The following is a 19,886-nucleotide window of genomic DNA, read 5'->3' as shown; positions in this document are numbered from 1 at the left end:
TTATGTAGAGAACTTATCATCAACAGATTGAGGTCAAACAGTGTGTGCATCGGCTATTTCTCAGAATCAACGTAAACGTAGCTATGGACAAAGAGATCACAGCAAGTAACAAAGATAGAATGTTTCGTTTGAAAATCTAATGGCGACTCTACAGAATCCAATCTGTGCCCATCATGTCCGAATAAATTGGTATTTAATTCTAGTGTCAATATTACAAGATGCTTCGACTACAACTGTTTCTGGTGGCCGTCGGAAAGTAACATGGCAACATTTTAAAGCAATTGCTAATATTGCACAAATTTAACTTTTCAAATTGATTTTTTTCTAACAAAGGAACAGATGTTATATATATCAGTAATAGCCTCCACAAAAAGTGTCTATATGCTACCGTACCTCCGTATTTTCCATAAACACGTACCTTTGTCATTTTAAGCAATTAATCAAAACATCAATTTCGATTTCTTTCGAGCACATTCTTCTTCTACTTCTCAATTAGACTATTGTCCAATTTGGAAACGTCGTAAATGCAAACTTTAATCCGTGACGGTTTCATGAAAAATCCAAATTATCGAAAAATGTCTCCCACATTTCAAGAGGTTTATTGATTCCCCGAAAAGAAAAATGATAAAGAATTTGTAAAATGAGAGCATGCTGCATTATATTCACTATCGGAAGGGATTAAATCTACAATTTTTAAAGACCAAATATACACAAATCTCAATAGGAGAAAATGAATTATTTCTATAATCAAAATTACATTTGAGGGCTATTCAAAACGACACTGTGCTTTAGTATTGATATTACAGTGTTTAAAATCCAATCAATGTAAGCATACCTCTATTAATGATCGTTGCAAGTTGTACATCTGCCTACTTTTTATTTTTTTATATTGATGTCGAACCGCATTTATATATTTTCTTCCTGCTTACATCATGAACTAGATATGATTGATTGCCATCCAAGCCATGTTCACCTACATATGTAGTCATTCTTAAGCATTCCCTGTTTATTTAAAAGATGATGATATATTTCGTTTTGATTCCTAAACGTCATAAGCATCCTCATCATTAACGTTTTATTACTGACTCGAGTAGTGGTTCATTTAAGACTTCATCTAAACTTATTACTACTAGTCTTACTGTAGATGGTGGAACTCAAGGAATATTGATTAGAGTAAAAAATCTATACATTTTATATAAAAAGCCTCTCAGATCAGCTAACAGATACCTTATAAAGTTTAACCTATATGTATAATGATGCTATGTTCACTTTGAATTACAAAAAAAAAAAAAAAGAGAAAACAAAAAACAAAAACAAACGTTATTGCGATATCGTTCGGCTATACCCCGACGATTAAGGATTTTTCATTTTTTAATTAACAAGTAATAATTAATAAGTAACAAGTTTGCAAAGAGCAGAAAAAATATATATCCTTTCAAAATATATCACCAGGAATAAATAGTACTTACCCCGAAGATAGAACAGGATGCTAAGGAAAAACATATCTACTACGTGCTGCTTCCTGGGCATAATAGAAAAACCTTCAGAGATTGGGGATTCCTGGCAACATAGAATATATGCATCAGTAAGATTTCGAGGTCATATAAATATATATTATTAGAATTATTAGTTTGACGTTGTCACACCAAGCGTGTAAGACTATTTAAATTATTTACCATCAACGGTACATGGAGAAAAGAACCAGTCGATCAAATTAGTGATTTCACCAATGTATTTTCTGTCGGCTAAAACACATGTCAAACGAGTAAGAGATGTTAATTATTTCTTTGTGGTTGACATCTTGTAGCTACATAAAAATGTATCAATGCAGACCAATATATAACCTAAATCACCAGTCAAGTATCAAGGCCAAGGAAAATATCCCCCCCCCCAAAAAAAAAAAAAAAAATTAATTAAAAACCTAACATATGTCTGGAAAAAAACTTTACTCATGCCATCACCACAACACCACATTATCAACTGTATCTAATTTAGCTGCATTTTAATGATTTAAAATGAAAAGGTCGCGCCTCCAAATATATACTAAAGAAACCTATATTCAAAAATGAGCCACTGGAGAAATTAAGTTAATGTTCACTCGATGATATCATGTTAACAATTTCTACACCTGATTAAATTTCGATAGTCATGCTTCATTGGCTGAGTCAATACTAGATACACTGATTGTATTTGAAACAGTTTCACATTAATCATAACAGCGGTTAGATAAATCCAATGCTTTAAAACTGAATCAATTATTGTTTATTGCGTCCATCTTCTAATATCACTAAGGACGTTTTCTCTCATATCTCGCCATGTTGGATAGAGTTTGCCAATGTATGATAGCATTTAACGCGCGCGGAGTAATCTGCGTTCAAGGGGGACGACACTTACAACGTCGTGTGCTTCGTGTTTACATCCGACAGTCCTTAGATTTATTGGATTTAACTATAAAAATACAAACGTTCTGAGATAAATATATATCATATCAGCTAAAAACCAATAGGGCTACACGGTTAAACGATTAGACAATTCATCTGAGCGAAAATATAACTCCGTTACTGTACAGTAGACTAGGCCTACAGGGCTGTTGTAACAGTTAGAGTACAGACTGGCCTACCCTACAGGTTTGTCATTTGCCATTAAAAACATGCAAACCCACACAATCACCTGGCAATGATAGGAAGTTGAATAAAAGTATTAAATAAAAAAAGTTTATATAAAAAAAATGTCAACCATCACAACCGATGAAATTAATGGTTCCGTTTGAGTTAGCACAGGGGCCTTGAATTTGTTCACTCTAGGCCTACTCAGTAACCTGTGTATTTGGAAATTGGAAATTGGCTCTTAAATGAACGAACATTCGGTAAAAATGTTACCCCTCGATGTTCATATAAAGACATATTTATTTTGATTGCAACACAGAGTCTATATTTGTGTAGAGTAACCAGGGAAACTAACTGCCATCCTAGCCTTTCAATATGATCATCGTTATCGACGGACCTACCTTCGTCATTCTATCAAGAAAATCGGTTAAACACATATAATCCCATGTCACAGAAAAGATCGAATACTCGTATCGAGTTACTGTTCGATGGTTCACACATGAAGTTGCCAAAATCACCGTGAATTTAAAACTACCACCCACGAAACATCGCCGCGTCATGGCGATCGAGATCGACATCACTCTCAATAGCCTTCAACTATGAATGGAATTCCAATGACAGTCGGACGTCATGCAGTGACGTAGTATTTTATAAAAAAAAGTTACTTGGCAATAAAAAGTACAGTTTGTTCCGTGAAATGATCAAATATGTCGAGGATTTCTGTATTGTTGATAGAACTTCTTTTTCTCGGATGTTGACAATTTGATCACGGCCACGTCAAAAGTCGGTCAGGTTACGGCAAATTTTATCGGCGAATTGTTCATTCGTTCATCACTTAACCACAAAAGGAATGAAGTTTGTGTGCAAACTTTGTTTGCCAAAATCGATGATGATCTTTCAGAATATCATAAGTATTTTTAGTAAAAACGTCAAATAAAATTGTTTGAAAATTGAAGAAAATGGATGGCTGAGGGACACTTTCGCCAGAAATTTGGTAGTGATATGAGAGAAAAAGACTCTTTTATTATGTGTGTATGTAGGCAAGCCTCGGGTTTCACCACATTTTGTGACCCCTCGGGTGGAATATCCCTATCCTACATATACACATATGAAAGAGTCTTATAATCTATTGCAGACCTACAATTCAGTTAACAAGTACTTTTTGAAAGATGGAAGGCAACAAGTCAAGATAACTAAAACAATATCGGAGGAAATAATGGACTTGTGGTTGAGTTATCGTAGCAAATTATACTAAAAGATATCTTAAAATTTGCTATCTATGTGTATAGATAATATACTACTACATACTACTAAAGGGAATTATCAATGCGCGCATCACAGGGCGGATACTATAATCTTAATCAGCTAATCAATTAGACAAAAACATTATGACGTGAAATAATTAAGTAGATAAAAAACTGAATCAGACATGATATCAAATTTCTCAACAAAATTGGAAAAAAAAATAGAAAAAAAAATAAATAAAAAAACTGCGTTTGAAAATACACATACATTTCGCTGTCGTCGTCTTCACATCTTACGGAGATTTAGGGAGTAAGTGAATGGATTTTTGCTTCCTTTCAACAACTAGGGCCATATGAAAAGGCTATACTTATTATGGTTTTAAAAACTAGTAAGAATAGGTCAAACGAAGGAGAGGATAATGTCCTGGTACCATAACTAAGTTGGGTGATGGGGTTATCGGTCACCGATCTCCTATGTAGGTCATAGTGAAAGCAGCTGTAGATAGTAGACACCTAATTATATATAAGGCTATTGTAGGCGAATGACTAAACTATGACTTACAGGCCCAGTACGATTTGTTCGGTTGTTAACATACATCTGAATTAGTATATTTCCCTGGCGAGGTATCAAAATTATAGACATCAACTACTATTAACTTGATTTAATCATTAATTTCCCTCGAGACCTTCAGTTTCCACTTCGACAGGTAAAAGTAGTCAATAAACGGCGTGTTTATTCAATCTATACTGCAGCGGTATCTGTTTTCATAATGCGATTAACACCATCTTCAAATTTACAATAGCAGAAGTTTATTATTTTAAATATTGAATTGTATTTTTTACGACTTAGGTTTTTCGAAACTTAAGCTTAACATACGAATTATTTAACGTTTTTACGTGTTAACAAGTCAGTTCGATTCCCATTTGATCGTTTCATGATCGTGTCATGGTCAATGCCTGCCCTGCAGGTAGGGCGTAAGAATTGTACCTGCTGTCCCCATTGCATGATCGTAAGAGGCGACTAAATTTGGGATATTATCTTTTCTCTTCTTTCTGAACAACTTTCTTCTTCTTAATGTCTCCCTTGACAATGCCTCACTTTTTGCCTTTAGTTGTGGGTTCGCCACTGTGAGGAAGGCTTTGGGTTCTGTCCCCTAGCCGATACATGCCAGGGTCTTTAAAAATGGTAGTTGCTGCTCCTGCTTAGCGTTCAGCATATTTGGAGTGGGACGACTGGTTCGCCCGTTGTCAGTATAATGTGACCGGGTGGGGTGTGCTGCTGGGTGTCTTCGGCAGTATGCTTCAGTGAGGTTGCACTATAAATCGGCAAAAGTTCCGGCCTTGAATGACCTTAGCTGTCAATAGGACGTTAAACAAAATAAACCAAACCAAACCATGTTCAATGTCATATGGCGACGGATTGTGTTTCAAGTCAATACGAGACAGTAGATAGGTTGTCTAACATTTAGCGGTCAAATTAAAATGTTTCTATATATTATTAATACTATAACATAATGATCGTGCTCTTTGATGGTAGTATTTTTACTGGCTGATCTCATCCTATCAAAATCATGTACAGAACACGGGGCAGGACACAAGATACTGAACAGAGACCAGATACGGGTTACTGAACAGGGATCAAACACAAGCTATTAAGGACATAGGTTGCTTGACATTGACAAGACGCCAAATAACTGTACAGGGACCAGCCACAAATCTCAGAAAGGAGACCAGACACAAATATTTGAACAGGAAACAGACACAAATTGCTCAACAAAGACCCAAAATAAATCATTGAACAGGGACCAGACAGAAAATACTTTACAGGGACCAAACACAAATTAATGTACAGGGACCCGACATAAATTACTGTACAGAGACAAGAGGCAAACTACTGAATAGTAACCAGACACAAATAATTGAACAGGGACCAGACAGAAATTAATGTACAGAGACCAGGCAAAAATAACTGTACATGAACCAGACACAAATCATTGTACAGGGATCAGACGCATATTACTGTACAGAGACCAGACAGAAATAACTGTACAGTAACCAGACACAAATCATTGAACAGGGACAAGAAAAAATACTGTACATGAACCAGACACAAACTACTGTACAGGGACCTGACACAAATAACTGTACCACACACAACATATTTATCAAGGACCAGATAAATGTGATGGATATGGACCATACACATGTTAGTACATAGGTGACATAGATCACCATAGGGACCAGACACAACATACTGAACAGGCCCCAGACACTGTAAGTCGGGCCGGCTTAAACTCTGTTATCCTGCCTGCAATCTGAATATATAACGAATTTGTAACCACAGTCTTAAGTGAAACTATTGCAACACAATCGCATATTGGTGATTTGTAAAGCATAGCGTGAAGCAACTCGTTTAACTTTTAAAGGACCTTAATGCTGGGTAACCTGGTACAATGTATTGATGTCTACGATGTCCATATATTGAGTACGTGTAAGTGTTATTGGATCGAAATGTTTGTGACCTTTAGGGGACTGACTGGAATCGTGTTGATTTACCGCAATTTTGCGATGATTATCAATATTTGAATTAATATTTTATGAGCGCTGGATAGAACATTGCCATCATAGATTAGTGTAAACCATAATATGATCCAGCGTAAATGATCTTGATGAACCCGGAAATGTTTTTTCAGCTTTACAATGATTACAAATTTAGACATCATAGGTATAATGGCATGAATATTTTAAAGCCACAAAGGAAATACTAGAAAATAAGGACACTCAATAAAAGGGCAAAGCACTTTTCGTAGGACAACATGAATCCACAGAACATTACCGTAAATGATGATTAGTGACGGGAAATAATTTGCAAAAATGTGTTATATATAAGTAGATTCAAGCAAATGAGATAAAGATACGCCAGCTGTATGGTCCCTGTACAAAGACAAACGTCACCGTAAGCCATTCATGTTACACTGGCATAAAATAGGCATCTATCAAGTCAGTCGGTCAGTTGGTCTGGGAGCTTTGACATCATACACATGTACCATCTACCAGGATATTTGTTCTTTGAGCTTTTACATCGCGCCATTCAACAGGATATTTTTTCTGTGAGCTTTTACATCGCATCATTCATCAGGATATTTGTTATTTGAGCTCTAACATTGCACCATTCATCAGTATATTTGTTCTGTGAACCTTTGACATCCCACCATTCATCATGATATTTCTGTTGTTACGCTTTAGCATCACACCAATCATAAGGATATACAATTGTGTTATATGAGCTTTGACATCATATCATTCAACAGGATATAATTATATATATATATATATATATACAGGATAAAAAAAAAATGTTGAACGTTATATTCAAGCTTATTATTAGCATGGTCTTCTTCTTGACTGTATATTCAAAACATAGTCTGCATAATTCGGATGTATTTTTTCAAAGTGAAACTCAAAAAGACACGGAATCTAGCAAAAGCAAAAACTATGTTCATCTTATTATTGATACAAACACGGAAAGTGGCGCAAAACGTGCGAAAAGAAGATTGCTTGAAAAATGTCCAAAAGGTAAGAATTTTAAAAATAATTAGCTTACACTTTAACCTGACTAAAAATTGGTTTATTCCGCTACCAACCAAGTTCGCATATTCTTTTAACCAGAAGCTAATATATTTTCCGTTTTTTGCCTTGTCATTACAGAGTTAGTGTTAATATATTTCAATATTTGGGGAAAATGTCTGTAAATATAGCTATGACAATAATACTATAAAATGTGAGATTTTTTTAATTTCTCGTCAACAGTTTCTTTGTTACGTTTGATGACCAGATCTTCCATTGGACTATTGACATACTTATTTGACTAAACTGTGCCTTTTGTCGACCAACACATATATCACGCCAGCACTTTGGTTACCTCAATATTTTCGAGCGTTCTTAAAACCTTACCAGGAGAGACAGCTGGTTTCCCAACTGCAGTATTAATTTTGCCTTTCTGAATAGTAATATCCCGTCTTTCCTTACTTTGAGCGGTATATGTCAAAGTTGATTCAATTGTCAGGACTTGTGACTATTATAATTATTTCTATGACATATGTCGGCTACTGACGGAACATAACAAAATAGGGTTTTGAATTTGCATGTTGATAAAGACCAAGGGGAGTTTTAAGGTCGACACCACACACTGTTTTTAATTTCTTTTATGATGTATTTTATGACTATTTGTTATTCCCCCATTATAAAAATCGTCGGCACATTCATATCACCAATGATTTTTTCTTTAACACTTTAGTAAAATATGCTACGTGTATGGAATGCATTTAATTGTCATTTTCTTTATTTTTGGAGCATAAAGCAACTCTCGACATCATAAGTATTACATTGTAGGTAATCTTCATAATGGTGAGGAAAGTTCGTGTCCGCCAGGAACATCCCGTCAACTTGTGGAGTATAAATGTTGTATCAACTGTCCAGACCAGGAAACGGGAGAGGGATGTGGTAAGTAGGTATTTATACAGAATATTATCTTATTAAAAACAATCTAAAAATAATCTGAAGTATATATAGTATACTTTTAAACAGAAATCACTCCATGGATCAATCTATACGTCTTCACAACGTTGTTACAATTTATGGGGGATCTTATGGCGTATTCATGTAACTCCCCATGTGCCTAAAATTACGTTTTTACACACTACATGTGACACATTCTGCTCGTATATGCATATAAATATGATTCAATTATACTTGAGATAAACACGGCTTGTTGGACGAAATACTACCAAATGTACCGCCATGATCTTATTATACCAGTACAAGTTTATTTTTTATGTAATGTAATTAATCGCGACAATGTAACGTTCATTAGGGTGAATATACTTAGTTCCTGACCTATTAAATGTGTGTGTTGAATGAAATATCCCAAAATAGGTCCAATATATTGTCTGATAACAAAGTCATCCACCTACTTGTTTGCACAGGTTACTCTTAGTTACAGAACATTGAAACTGTACACTGGTCCATGTTTGCTCGTTTGTACACGTTACTCTTTGTTTCAGAACCATACAACTGTACGGGGATCAACGCCTGTTCGTCTGTACAAGATTCATCCCGACGCTTTCGTCTGAACCTTCGCGAAAAGAACATTACTTTTCTCCCAGACAATGTGTTTCTTGGACTTTCGGAACTTACTTACCTCGACCTTTCAAAGAACCATATACAAGTTCTCACCCATAACGTGTTCAGCGGACTTTCGAAACTAACACGTCTTCAGTTGCATAAAAACAGAATTACCATGCTCCCTCATAACCTGTTTAGTGGACTATTCCACCTTACTTATCTCAACTTGGAGACTAACAATATTATTTTGCTTCCACATAATGTGTTCAGTGGACTTTCTAAACTTACGAGTCTTCATTTGCAACAAAACAGCATAACCAACCTCCCTTATGACGTGTTCAATGGACTCTCTAAACTTACCCGTCTTAACCTGCATAAAAATAGCATAATCACACTCCCTAATAACGTGTTCAGTGGACTTTCTGAACTAGTTTATCTCGACCTGTCATTTAACAGTATACAATTTCTCACTCAAAACGTCTTCCATGGACTTTCTAAACTTAGGCGTATTCGATTGCATAACAACAACCTTACCGTAGTCCCTGAGAACGTGTTCAATGGACTATCCCGCCTCACTTATCTTAGATTAGGGTCCAACAGCATTATCTTACTTCCTCATAACGTGTTCAATGGACTTTCTGAACTGAAGAGCCTTTACTTAAATAAAAACAGCATTACCACACTCTCACATAACTTATTCAGTGGACTACTCCGTTTAATTTATCTCAGCTTGGAGAACAACAACATAACAACGCTCCCTCATACCATATTTAATGGACTTCCCCAACTTGTTTTTCTCGACCTTTCCTTTAACCATATACAAATTTTCCCTCATAATGTGTTAAAGGGACTTTCCAATTTGAAGAGTCTTTACTTGTATAATAATAGTATTACAACGCTCCCTGATGATGTGTTCTATGGACTTTCTAAATTGAAGCGTCTTCACTTGTATAATAACACCATTACCACGCTCCCTCATAACGTATTCAATGGAGTTTCTGCACTTTTTTTTCTCGATCTGTCCTTTAACCGTATACAATTTCTTATTTACAACGTGTTTAAAGAACTTTCTAATCTGAGCATTCTTCACTTGAATAATAACAATATTACCACGATTACTCATACCGTGTTTAATGGACTATTACGTCTTACCTATCTTAGCTTGGAGAACAACAACATTACTGTGCTTCCGCATGATATATTCAAGGGACTTGTTAAACTTACGAGCCTAAACCTGCATAATAACACCATTACCACGCTCCCTCATAACGTATTCAATGGAGTTTCTGCACTTTTTTTTCTCGATCTGTCCTTTAACCGTATACAATTTCTTATTTACAACGTGTTTACAGAACTTTCTAATCTGAGCATTCTTCACTTGAATAATAACAATATTACCACGATTACTCATACCGTGTTTAATGGACTATTACGTCTTACCTATCTTAGCTTGGAGAACAACAACATTACTGTGCTTCCGCATGATATATTCAAGGGACTTGTTAATCTTACGAGCCTAAACCTGCATAAGAACGACATTACCACGCTCCCTAATGACGTGTTCAATGGTCTTTTTGAACTTGTTTATCTTGATCTGTCATTTAACGGTATAAAACGTTTTACGCATAACTTGTTCAGTGGACTTTCTAATCTGGCGAGTCTAAACTTAGATAAAAACAACCTTACCACGCTTCCCCCTACCGTTTTTAATGGACTCTCCCGTCTTACTTATCTCAGCTTGGGGAACAATAGCATGTCCGTGCTTTCACATGGAATATTCAATGGACTATCTAAACTTACTGATCTATATCTGATGTACAATAACATCCAAGTTCTCCATTTCAATCTGTTTGATGGACTTTCTAATCTTACTCTCATTCATTTGGCATTCAACAAAATTTCTGTTATCCCGTTCAATCTTTTCAATGGACAGTCAAAGCTTATCTATTTGTTTCTTAACAACAACAATATATCAGTTGTTCCATACAACTCGTTCCGTGGTCTGCACCACCTACATTATCTCGATTTATCAGATAATAACATAGCAATTATTTCATTTGATCTGTTCATGGGGCTGTCAAATCTTGTTAACCTACATATGCACAGCAATGAAATCACTGTTCTACCATATAATGTTTTCTCTGGAATAGTGGAGGGTGATAAACACTATATAAACTACGATGGATCAACTATCCAACCTGGTGGGCCTGTTAATATTCAAGTCCTTGACTTGTCAAACAATAAATTGGCGCATCTACCACTTTTGCCAAAAAATCTCTCATATCTAAACATCGTGGGTAACAGGTTAGAAGTGAAGGAAAATATGTTTGGAGGTCTAACTAACTTGAATAAGTTATATACTGATGTTCCATTTATGTGTTGTGTTAAGCCCTCGTCAGTTGAAGACATCAACTGTATGGAAACAAAACTTCCGTTATGGATGTGTCTTGCAGATGCTGATAAATGTAAAGCAAAAGCCGATGCGATATCGTCCTGTTTTGCCTTAGTAAGTTCGACAGTATTGAGAGTTTGCCTTTGGATTATTGGAATATGTGCTTTTATCGGAAATTTGGCAGTCATAATCTACAGACTAATTATCGATAAAGATAATATTACTAAAAGTTACTCATTCTTCACTCTCAATCTAGCTGTGTCAGATATACTCATGGGTATTTACCTACTGATAATAGGGGTTGTTGATGCGTATTACGAAGGTGTATATGCATGGAATGACCAGAAATGGAGAAACAGTATTTTATGTACCATGGCAGGTATATTATCCAGTATATCCAGCGAGATGTCGACATTTATCATTCTGATGGTGACGGTAGACAGACTTATTGTCATCATGTTCCCTCTTTCCCGTCTCACCAGAAGGAGTATTACATGGAAACACGCGTTATTTGTCTCATTAACATTATGGATTGTTGCTGTCACACTTGCTATCATCCCTGTTGTCACTATACAGTCCTACTTCAAAGGAAAATTCTACTCTCAATCGAGTGTTTGTCTCGCCTTGCCCCTTAAAGGGGGTGCACGCCCGGGGACTGAATATTCCTTTGCTGTCTTTGTCTGCCTCAACAGCATCGTATTTTTAATCATTGTAGTTGGCCAGTCTTTTATTTTCATAAGTCTGAGGAAAAGTGGTCGCCAGATTGCCTCAACACAGAATCGTCAAAGAGAGATGGCTGTAGCAACGACCCTGTTCTTCGTGGTGGCGACAGACTTTTGTTGCTGGTTTCCAATAGGTGTAATGGGTAGGTTACATTCTGAAGCTTATTCATGTCTTTTAGCTTCGGATAAAATGATCCAGACAGTGATTAACACACAAAAAAAGATGAAAAGATGTTAATTACATTTTATCTGTTTTGCTATACCCGAAGTGCAAATTAATTTTTGCGAATAATTTGATCTTCTCTGATTATCTGTATGTATTAACTTGTTTTCCTATTTTGCTGATAAGTTAGTTGATATACCATCGTAAAATGTATATAAATATGCATTATATGTGTCCTAGGAGTCGCATCACGGTTTGGAATTGAAATACCAGATTGGGTGTATGCCTCGGTGATGGTGTTCGTGCTGCCTATCAATGCTGCCATCAATCCATTTCTGTATACTGTTACAGCTGTTTGGAGGAGAAGAAATGTGAGTAGGTATTTGATAGCCTGATGATATTTTTTGTTTTTGAAAATGGCTGCCATCCGAAGGGACACTTCATGTCATTAAGAAATATGTATAAGAAGCATATTCGACCAGTCACATTGAATTGCAACACATGGTTTTGACAGATGAAATCAGATCAAGGCTATCATAAAAACATGATATGATCAGCATCGTGATCTTATTGAGAGATAGAAAAGTCCTGTTCAATGTGTACAATGATCACCAGTTTGCCTATTCTGCAGATATCGTTAGTAAAATACGACTGTGTCTAATTTGTCCTACATATTCATTGTAGACGTCGTCGGATGATTCAGTAGACATGTGCAATTCTGAAATATGCATTGTTAACCTCCCTCCTCCGGTATTTACATTGAGTTAGACATGCTGTTTGGTTATGTATACTCCCATTTTAAAATACGACTGATTTGCTATTTTGGGCTTATGAACGCTACCATGAACATTGTATACTCACAAAAGAGACTTGTGTATGATAAATAAAAGCTGATACCATTTTTTTTATTTAGTTTCGAAAATGAACATCACTGCTCAGACGGCGTTTATCGGTGGCAAAGTAACATGAGTTTCCAGACAGTGTGCTTCATTGGAGAAGTAACATCAGTTGCCAGCTAGCATCCTACAATGGACAAGTAATATCAGACAGTGTCGTTCAGTGTGAATCTAACATCGTCGGTCAGACATCCTCCATCAGTGAGAAAGTAGCATCAAAGGTCCGACAACTGCCATCAGAAGAGAAGTTACTTTAGTGGTTAAGTGTCTCAGTGAATATTATATACGGGTAAATGTAACTGTTTTTTTCTGGCTGTAATTGTCTAATTACATTATCATAATATACCAATGACTAGGTAGTGAAATATGCATATATGGCAAGACAAGTTCAAATAGTAAAAAAAAACAGTCAGTATTACTCTGTGTAAAGTATCTGACGGTGCTTTTTGCGGTTTTCTAATTGGACAAAAATAAACGTAAATGTAAACTTGGGAACGAGAGGTTGACATCAGAAATTGATAACATTGACCTTAATGGTGCATTACTCTTTCGGACATCTAAAATATGCACAATTTCTATTGATGAAATCTATATCCGAACAATAATTGCATGAGTGTTTGTGCTTACATGTAATTAAATCAACGCCGAAATGTACAATGTACGTCGGGCTGTTACTATTTTTGACGAAGTGGTAAAAACGACACTACTGTCGGACATGATAAGAATCGTTTAGGCTGTATTTGGGATACCGATCTGCAAAATATTACAGCGTTACCTGCAGTGTAAGTGGTCACAAAAGTGATAACAGCGGTTATAAATCCACCTCTTTGTCATGTCCGGCTACTAGAACGACAACATATATCAGTCATGCTGACAAGTGAAACATATTGAAACAACACCATTATGTTCGATTAACTTTAATGTGAAATGCCAGACACTAATGGAGTAATAAGATTAACAGTTGGGGTCAAGGGAGGTGTCAACAGTGCTTATGGATATAGGGATTATGTGATTATTAAACAGTACTTTTGTGTCATACGACGGGTTCATGTGATAATAGTACAATGACATTGAGTTATACGGGAGATTGATGCGATTATTGTACAGTGTTATTGTGTCATAGGAGGGGTTATATTATTATTTTACAGTACGTTTGTGTCATTCGAGAAGTTTATATGATTATTGTACAGTGTTATTGCGTCATGCGAGAGTTTTGTGATTATTGTACAGTTATATTGTGTCATACGAGAAGTTTATGTGATTTTTGTACAGTTATATAGTGTTATAGGAGACATTTATGTGATTATTGTACATTGCTGTTGCGTCGTACAAGAGATTCATGTGATTATTGTACAGTGTTATTTGATAAGTCAGTACAAAATACATTTATTATATTGTAACATTTATTAACACATTTTTACTTCGCTCAGCCTTAATGAAAATAGTAAACTCAGATCACTTCATTTCCTATTAAAGATTTTGGTCGCGTGCTTCTGTTCTGAGAGACGAATCATTTTCGTTCAATGTTTCTTTACTTACTATTATCAGAATTTACATCCAAAAACGCCAGTGCGACAATGAAATCCAATATTTCTAAAACAGCATATGCATTATCAGTTAATTTGCGACAAAAATACACATTGTTGCACTGTTTCCCAAGCTCTGAATATCCCGGCTATTAGACTGCATCGCATACGGTCACAGGGGTTCGGCGTTAAATTTTGAGTAACATATGACATCTACAAATAATCTTAAGACTAAAAAGTCAACATTCATTCAAATTATAAAACCTTACAAAATCGTCTTTTTTAATGCTTTAGGGATTATATAAACACTGTTTTTAATGTTGTGATATTTCAGTGAACAGTCGTCACGTTAGCCTTTTCCTGTGTCTCGAGTAACCAAATCACACACATACTATACTGTCAACACTGCACGCACTTTTAATTCGTATTTATATGGGTATTGCTAAGTTTTTATTGTACAATATCATAAATATTTGCTATAAATGAATATTTTATCTTGAAAATATCGTATTTATGTGTATCAACATCGTAATAATCAAAACGTGTTTGGGACTATATTTTGTGTTGCCTTGGCAACGAGAATAGCTGTCTGCTGTTCCACTACTGTGCACACATGTACGATAAGTATAACGAAGTTACAAAGTGATGCACTTACGTCACTCCGATGCGACCGAATTTTGCAATCTGGCGGCGGGATTTTTAATTTGGTTAACGTACCTATAGGGATGGATTGTCAATTTTGTTGCTTGCATGGACGGATGAAGGGAAGTGAACTTAGTTCATTTGCACGAGGTTCACTTCCCTTCGTCAGTCCATGCCAGCAACAAAATTGACAATCAATCCTTAAATGCATGTAAAACCAAATGTCATCATGTTAATTGGATCGACCTATCCTTTTTGGTGGTTGGAAACCATAACCAACCTGTATAGTTCAGCTAATAATTCCCTACGAACTATGTATAGACCCACGGATGAGTTATCTCGGGATATTATACTCTGGTAAAATATTACTTCTTTAGAATGATTTTTTTTCGATATGTCACTGCTAAAATTGTAAAAAATAAAGGGAAAGATTCGTGTGCGCACCTAGGTTGGTGACTACGATTTCTATCAGCTAATCGATTAAGACAGTGTTGTCAACAAGGTCATATGACACTTACCTAGGACAAAAAAAAAAGTTAATAGAAAATAAATCAATAAATTACTTATGATATCAAATGTCTTGAATTTATTTGAAATTGCGTTTGAAAATACACATAAATTACCTGTCGCCGTCTGTTTTTCAAATGAAAATTTTAATAAGTGAGTTAGTGATTGGCGTTTTACTTCATTGCGACAACCTGAGCAATGCTAATCATGGCAGGGCTGTACTCATTATAATTATATAGTAAAGGAGGGGCCAAATAGAAAAGGATATTATTCTAGTAAAACAATTAAGTGGGCCGATAGGGTTAGCGGTCAGCCATCTCCATTGTAGGCTAAAGTGAAAGCAGATATACATGTATATAGTAGACCCCTTTGGCTCCTGCAGTCAATTATGCTATGGCTTACTGGCCCAGAGGGATTTGTTCGGTGGTTGAGATTTCTCGGGTTAAGTTTAAGTTACAGGTGGGGTATCCGAATTATTAATTGGCTTGGATCATTAATTCCCATCGTAAACTTCATTCTTCGTCCTGCTAGGTAAAAGTAGTTGATAAATGGTCTGTTTATTCAAGATCTACTACAGCGCCAACTATGAGACTAAAATAATATTCAACAAGCAACAGGCTATACTACAAATCTCACGGATATCGAATTTCGCATTTCGAATGCCAAATATTTTCGTACATACAACATCATAATTTATTTTTATTATTACTTTTTTTGTACACTTAATTTAAACATTGTCAGATATAGAACTGCAGTTTAGCAATAACCATTTTTATGATTACAATCACAAAATTACAAGTTTAGAACTTTGTAAACTATTGCAATGTTATGATAAGCTTTTTCTTTGATGGTTCAACAGAAATGCAATGTTAGAAGTTGAACGCCTTTGGCCATCCATAAGTTTTGTAGCATATTCTTATTTCATGTTCTAATGTATTAACAAAATAACAATATCCTGTCGTGTTTAGTTCCGTTTCATTTCCAATAGATCATGTCGTTTTAACGCCATATGGCGTCGGATTGTGTTATCAGTCAATATGAGACTCTTTATTAGGTTTGACTTTTACAAAACCAGGACTTCTAACATTTCGCCGACAAACTAAACTGTTTCTGTCCATCATTAATACCATAACATTATGATTGTGTTCTAAACGATGGTAGTGTTTTGCTTGTTGATCCTGTCCTCGTATAACACAATACAAATCATAGGGGCCAGTAACAAACTATTATGCAGGAGCCAGACACATGCTACTGCAAAGAGACCAGACACAATTTACTGACCAGGGTTACGACATCAATTACTGTACAGGGACCAGACACAAATTACTGTACAGGACCAGACACAGATTACTGTTCATGGACCAGACACAAATTACTGTACAGGACCAGACACAAATTACTGTTCATAGACCAGACACAAATTACTGTACAGGACCAGACACAAATTACTGTACAGGACCAGACACAGATTACTGTACAGGACCAGACACAAATTACTGTACAGGGACCAGACACAAAACACTGTACAGACACCAGACACAAATTACTGTACAGGGACCAGACACAAATTACTGTACAGGACCAGACACAGATTACTGTACAGGGACCAGTCACAAATTACTGTACAGGGACCAGTCACAAATTACTGTACAGGACCAGACACAAATTACTGTACAGACACCAGACACAAATTACTGTTCATGGACTAGACACAAATTACTGTACAGGACCAGACACAAATTACTGTTCATGGACCAGACACAAATTACTGTACAGGGACCAGACACAAAACACTGTACAGACACCAGACACAAATTACTGTACAGGGACCAGACACAAATTACTGTACAGGGACCAGACACAAAACACTGTACAGACACCAGACACAAATTACTGTACAGGACCAGACACAAATTACTGTTCATGGACCAGACACACATTACTGTACAGGACCAGACACAAATTACTGTACAGGACCAGACACAGATTACTGTACAGGACCAGACACAGATTACTGTACAGGGACCAGACACAGATTACTGTACAGGGACCAGACACAGATTACTGTACAGGGACCAGACACAGATTACTGTACAGGGACCAGACACAGATTACTGTACAGGGACCAGACACAGATTACTGTACAGGGACCAGACACAGATTACTGTACAGGGACCAGACACAGATTACTGTACAGGGACCAGACACAGATTACTGTACAGGGACCAGACACAGATTACTGTACAGGGACCAGACACAGATTACTGTACAGGGACCAGACACAGATTACTGTACAGGACCAGACACAGATTACTGTACAGGGACCAGACACAGATTACTGTACAGGACCAGACACAAATTACTGTTCATGGACCAGACACAAATTACTGTACAGGACCAGACACAAATTACTGTACAGGACCAGACACAAATTACTGTACAGGACCAGACACAAATTACTGTTCATGGACCAGACACAAATTACTGTATAGTGACCAGTCACAAATTACTGTACATACACCATACACAAATTACTGTATAGGGACCAGACACAAATTAATGTACAGGGACCAGACACAAATAACTGTACATGGACCAGACACAAATTACTGTACAGGACCAGACACGAATTACTGTACAGACACCAGACACAAATTAATTTACAGGGACCAGACACAAATAACTGTACATGGACCAGACACAAATTACTGTACAGGGACCAGACACAAATAACTGTACATGGACCAGACACAAATAACTGTACAGGACCAGACACAAATTACTGTACAGGGACCAGACACAAATTACTGTTCATGGACCAGACACAAATTACTGTACATGGACCAGACACAAATTACTGTACAGGGACCAGACACAGATTACTGTACAGGGACCAAACACAAATTACTTTAAAGGGACTAGACACAAATTACTGTACAGGGACCAAACACAAATTACTTTAAAGGGACTAGACACAAATTACTGTACAGGACCAGACACAAATTACTGTATAGGGACCAGACACAAATTACTGTACAGGGACCAGACACAAATAACTGTACAGGGACCAAACACAAATTACTTTAAAGGGACTAGACACAAATTACTGTACAGGGACCAGACACAAATAACTGTACAGAGATCAGACACAAATTACTGTACAGACACCAGACACAAATTACTGTATAGGGACCAGACACAAATTACTGTACAGACACCAGACACAAATTACTGTACAGACACCAGACACAAATTACTGTATAGGGACCAGACACAAATTACTGTACAGACACCAGACACAAATTACTGTACAGGGACCAGACACAAATGACTGTACATACACCAAACACAAATTACTGTATAGGGACCAGACACAAATTAATGTACAGGGACCAGACACAAAACACTGTACAGACACCAGACACAAATAACTGTACAGAGATCAGACACAAATTACTGTACAGACACCAGACACAAATTACTGTATAGGGACCAGACACAAATTACTGTACAGACACCAGACACAAATTACTGTACAGACACCAGACACAAATTACTGTATAGGGACCAGACACAAATTACTGTACAGACACCAGACACAAATTACTGTATAGGGACCAGACACAAATTGATGTACAGGGACCAGACACAAATTAATTTACAGGGACCAGTCACAAATAACTGTACAGACACCAGACACAAATTACTGTACAGGGACCAGACACAAATTACTGTAGAGAGACCAGACACAAATTACTGTACAGAGACCAGACACAAATTACTGTACAGAGACCAGACACAAGTTACTGTATAGGGACCAGACACAAATTACTGTATAGGGACCAGACACAGATTACTGTACAGGGACCAGACACAAATCACTGTACAGAGACCAGACACAAATTACTGTATAGGGACCAGACACAAATTAATTTACAGACACCAGACACAAATTACTGTACAGACACCAGACACAAATTACTGTATAGGGACCAGACACAAATTACTGTACAGACACCAGACACAAATTACTGTATAGGGACCAGACACAAATTAATGTACAG

The 19,886-nt window shown here is 36.5% G+C and overlaps 1 protein-coding gene across 1 annotated transcript; it reads left to right on the top strand.

Annotated features, from left to right (window-relative positions):
• The first annotated feature begins 8,254 nt into the window (after window positions 1-8,254).
• LOC117336717 (leucine-rich repeat-containing G-protein coupled receptor 4-like) lies at window positions 8,255-13,404 on the top strand. The gene is made up of 4 exons (XM_033897330.1): window positions 8,255-8,357; window positions 8,914-12,231; window positions 12,492-12,622; window positions 13,267-13,404. The coding sequence occupies exons 1-4, from the start codon at window positions 8,255-8,257 to the stop codon at window positions 13,402-13,404; spliced, it is 3,690 nt and encodes a 1,229-aa protein (XP_033753221.1).
• The last annotated feature ends 6,482 nt before the right edge of the window (window positions 13,405-19,886 follow it).

The sequence above is a fragment of the Pecten maximus genome, chromosome 10 (genome assembly GCF_902652985.1).
Source record: "Pecten maximus chromosome 10, xPecMax1.1, whole genome shotgun sequence".
Classification (NCBI taxonomy): Eukaryota; Metazoa; Mollusca; class Bivalvia; order Pectinida; family Pectinidae; genus Pecten; species Pecten maximus.
This window is presented reverse-complemented; position numbering and strand designations above follow the sequence as displayed.

Bases quoted from the DNA above. Each gene is read 5' to 3' on its own strand.
- LOC117336717 (XM_033897330.1), top strand. From the start codon at position 8,255: ATGGTGAGGAAAGTTCGTGTCCGCCAGGAACATCCCGTCAACTTGTGG. The intron at 8,358-8,913 runs GTAGGTATTTAT...TCTTTGTTTCAG, and splicing joins ACGGGAGAGGGATGTGGTAA to AACCATACAACTGTACGGGG. The intron at 12,232-12,491 runs GTAGGTTACATT...TATGTGTCCTAG, and splicing joins GTTTCCAATAGGTGTAATGG to GAGTCGCATCACGGTTTGGA.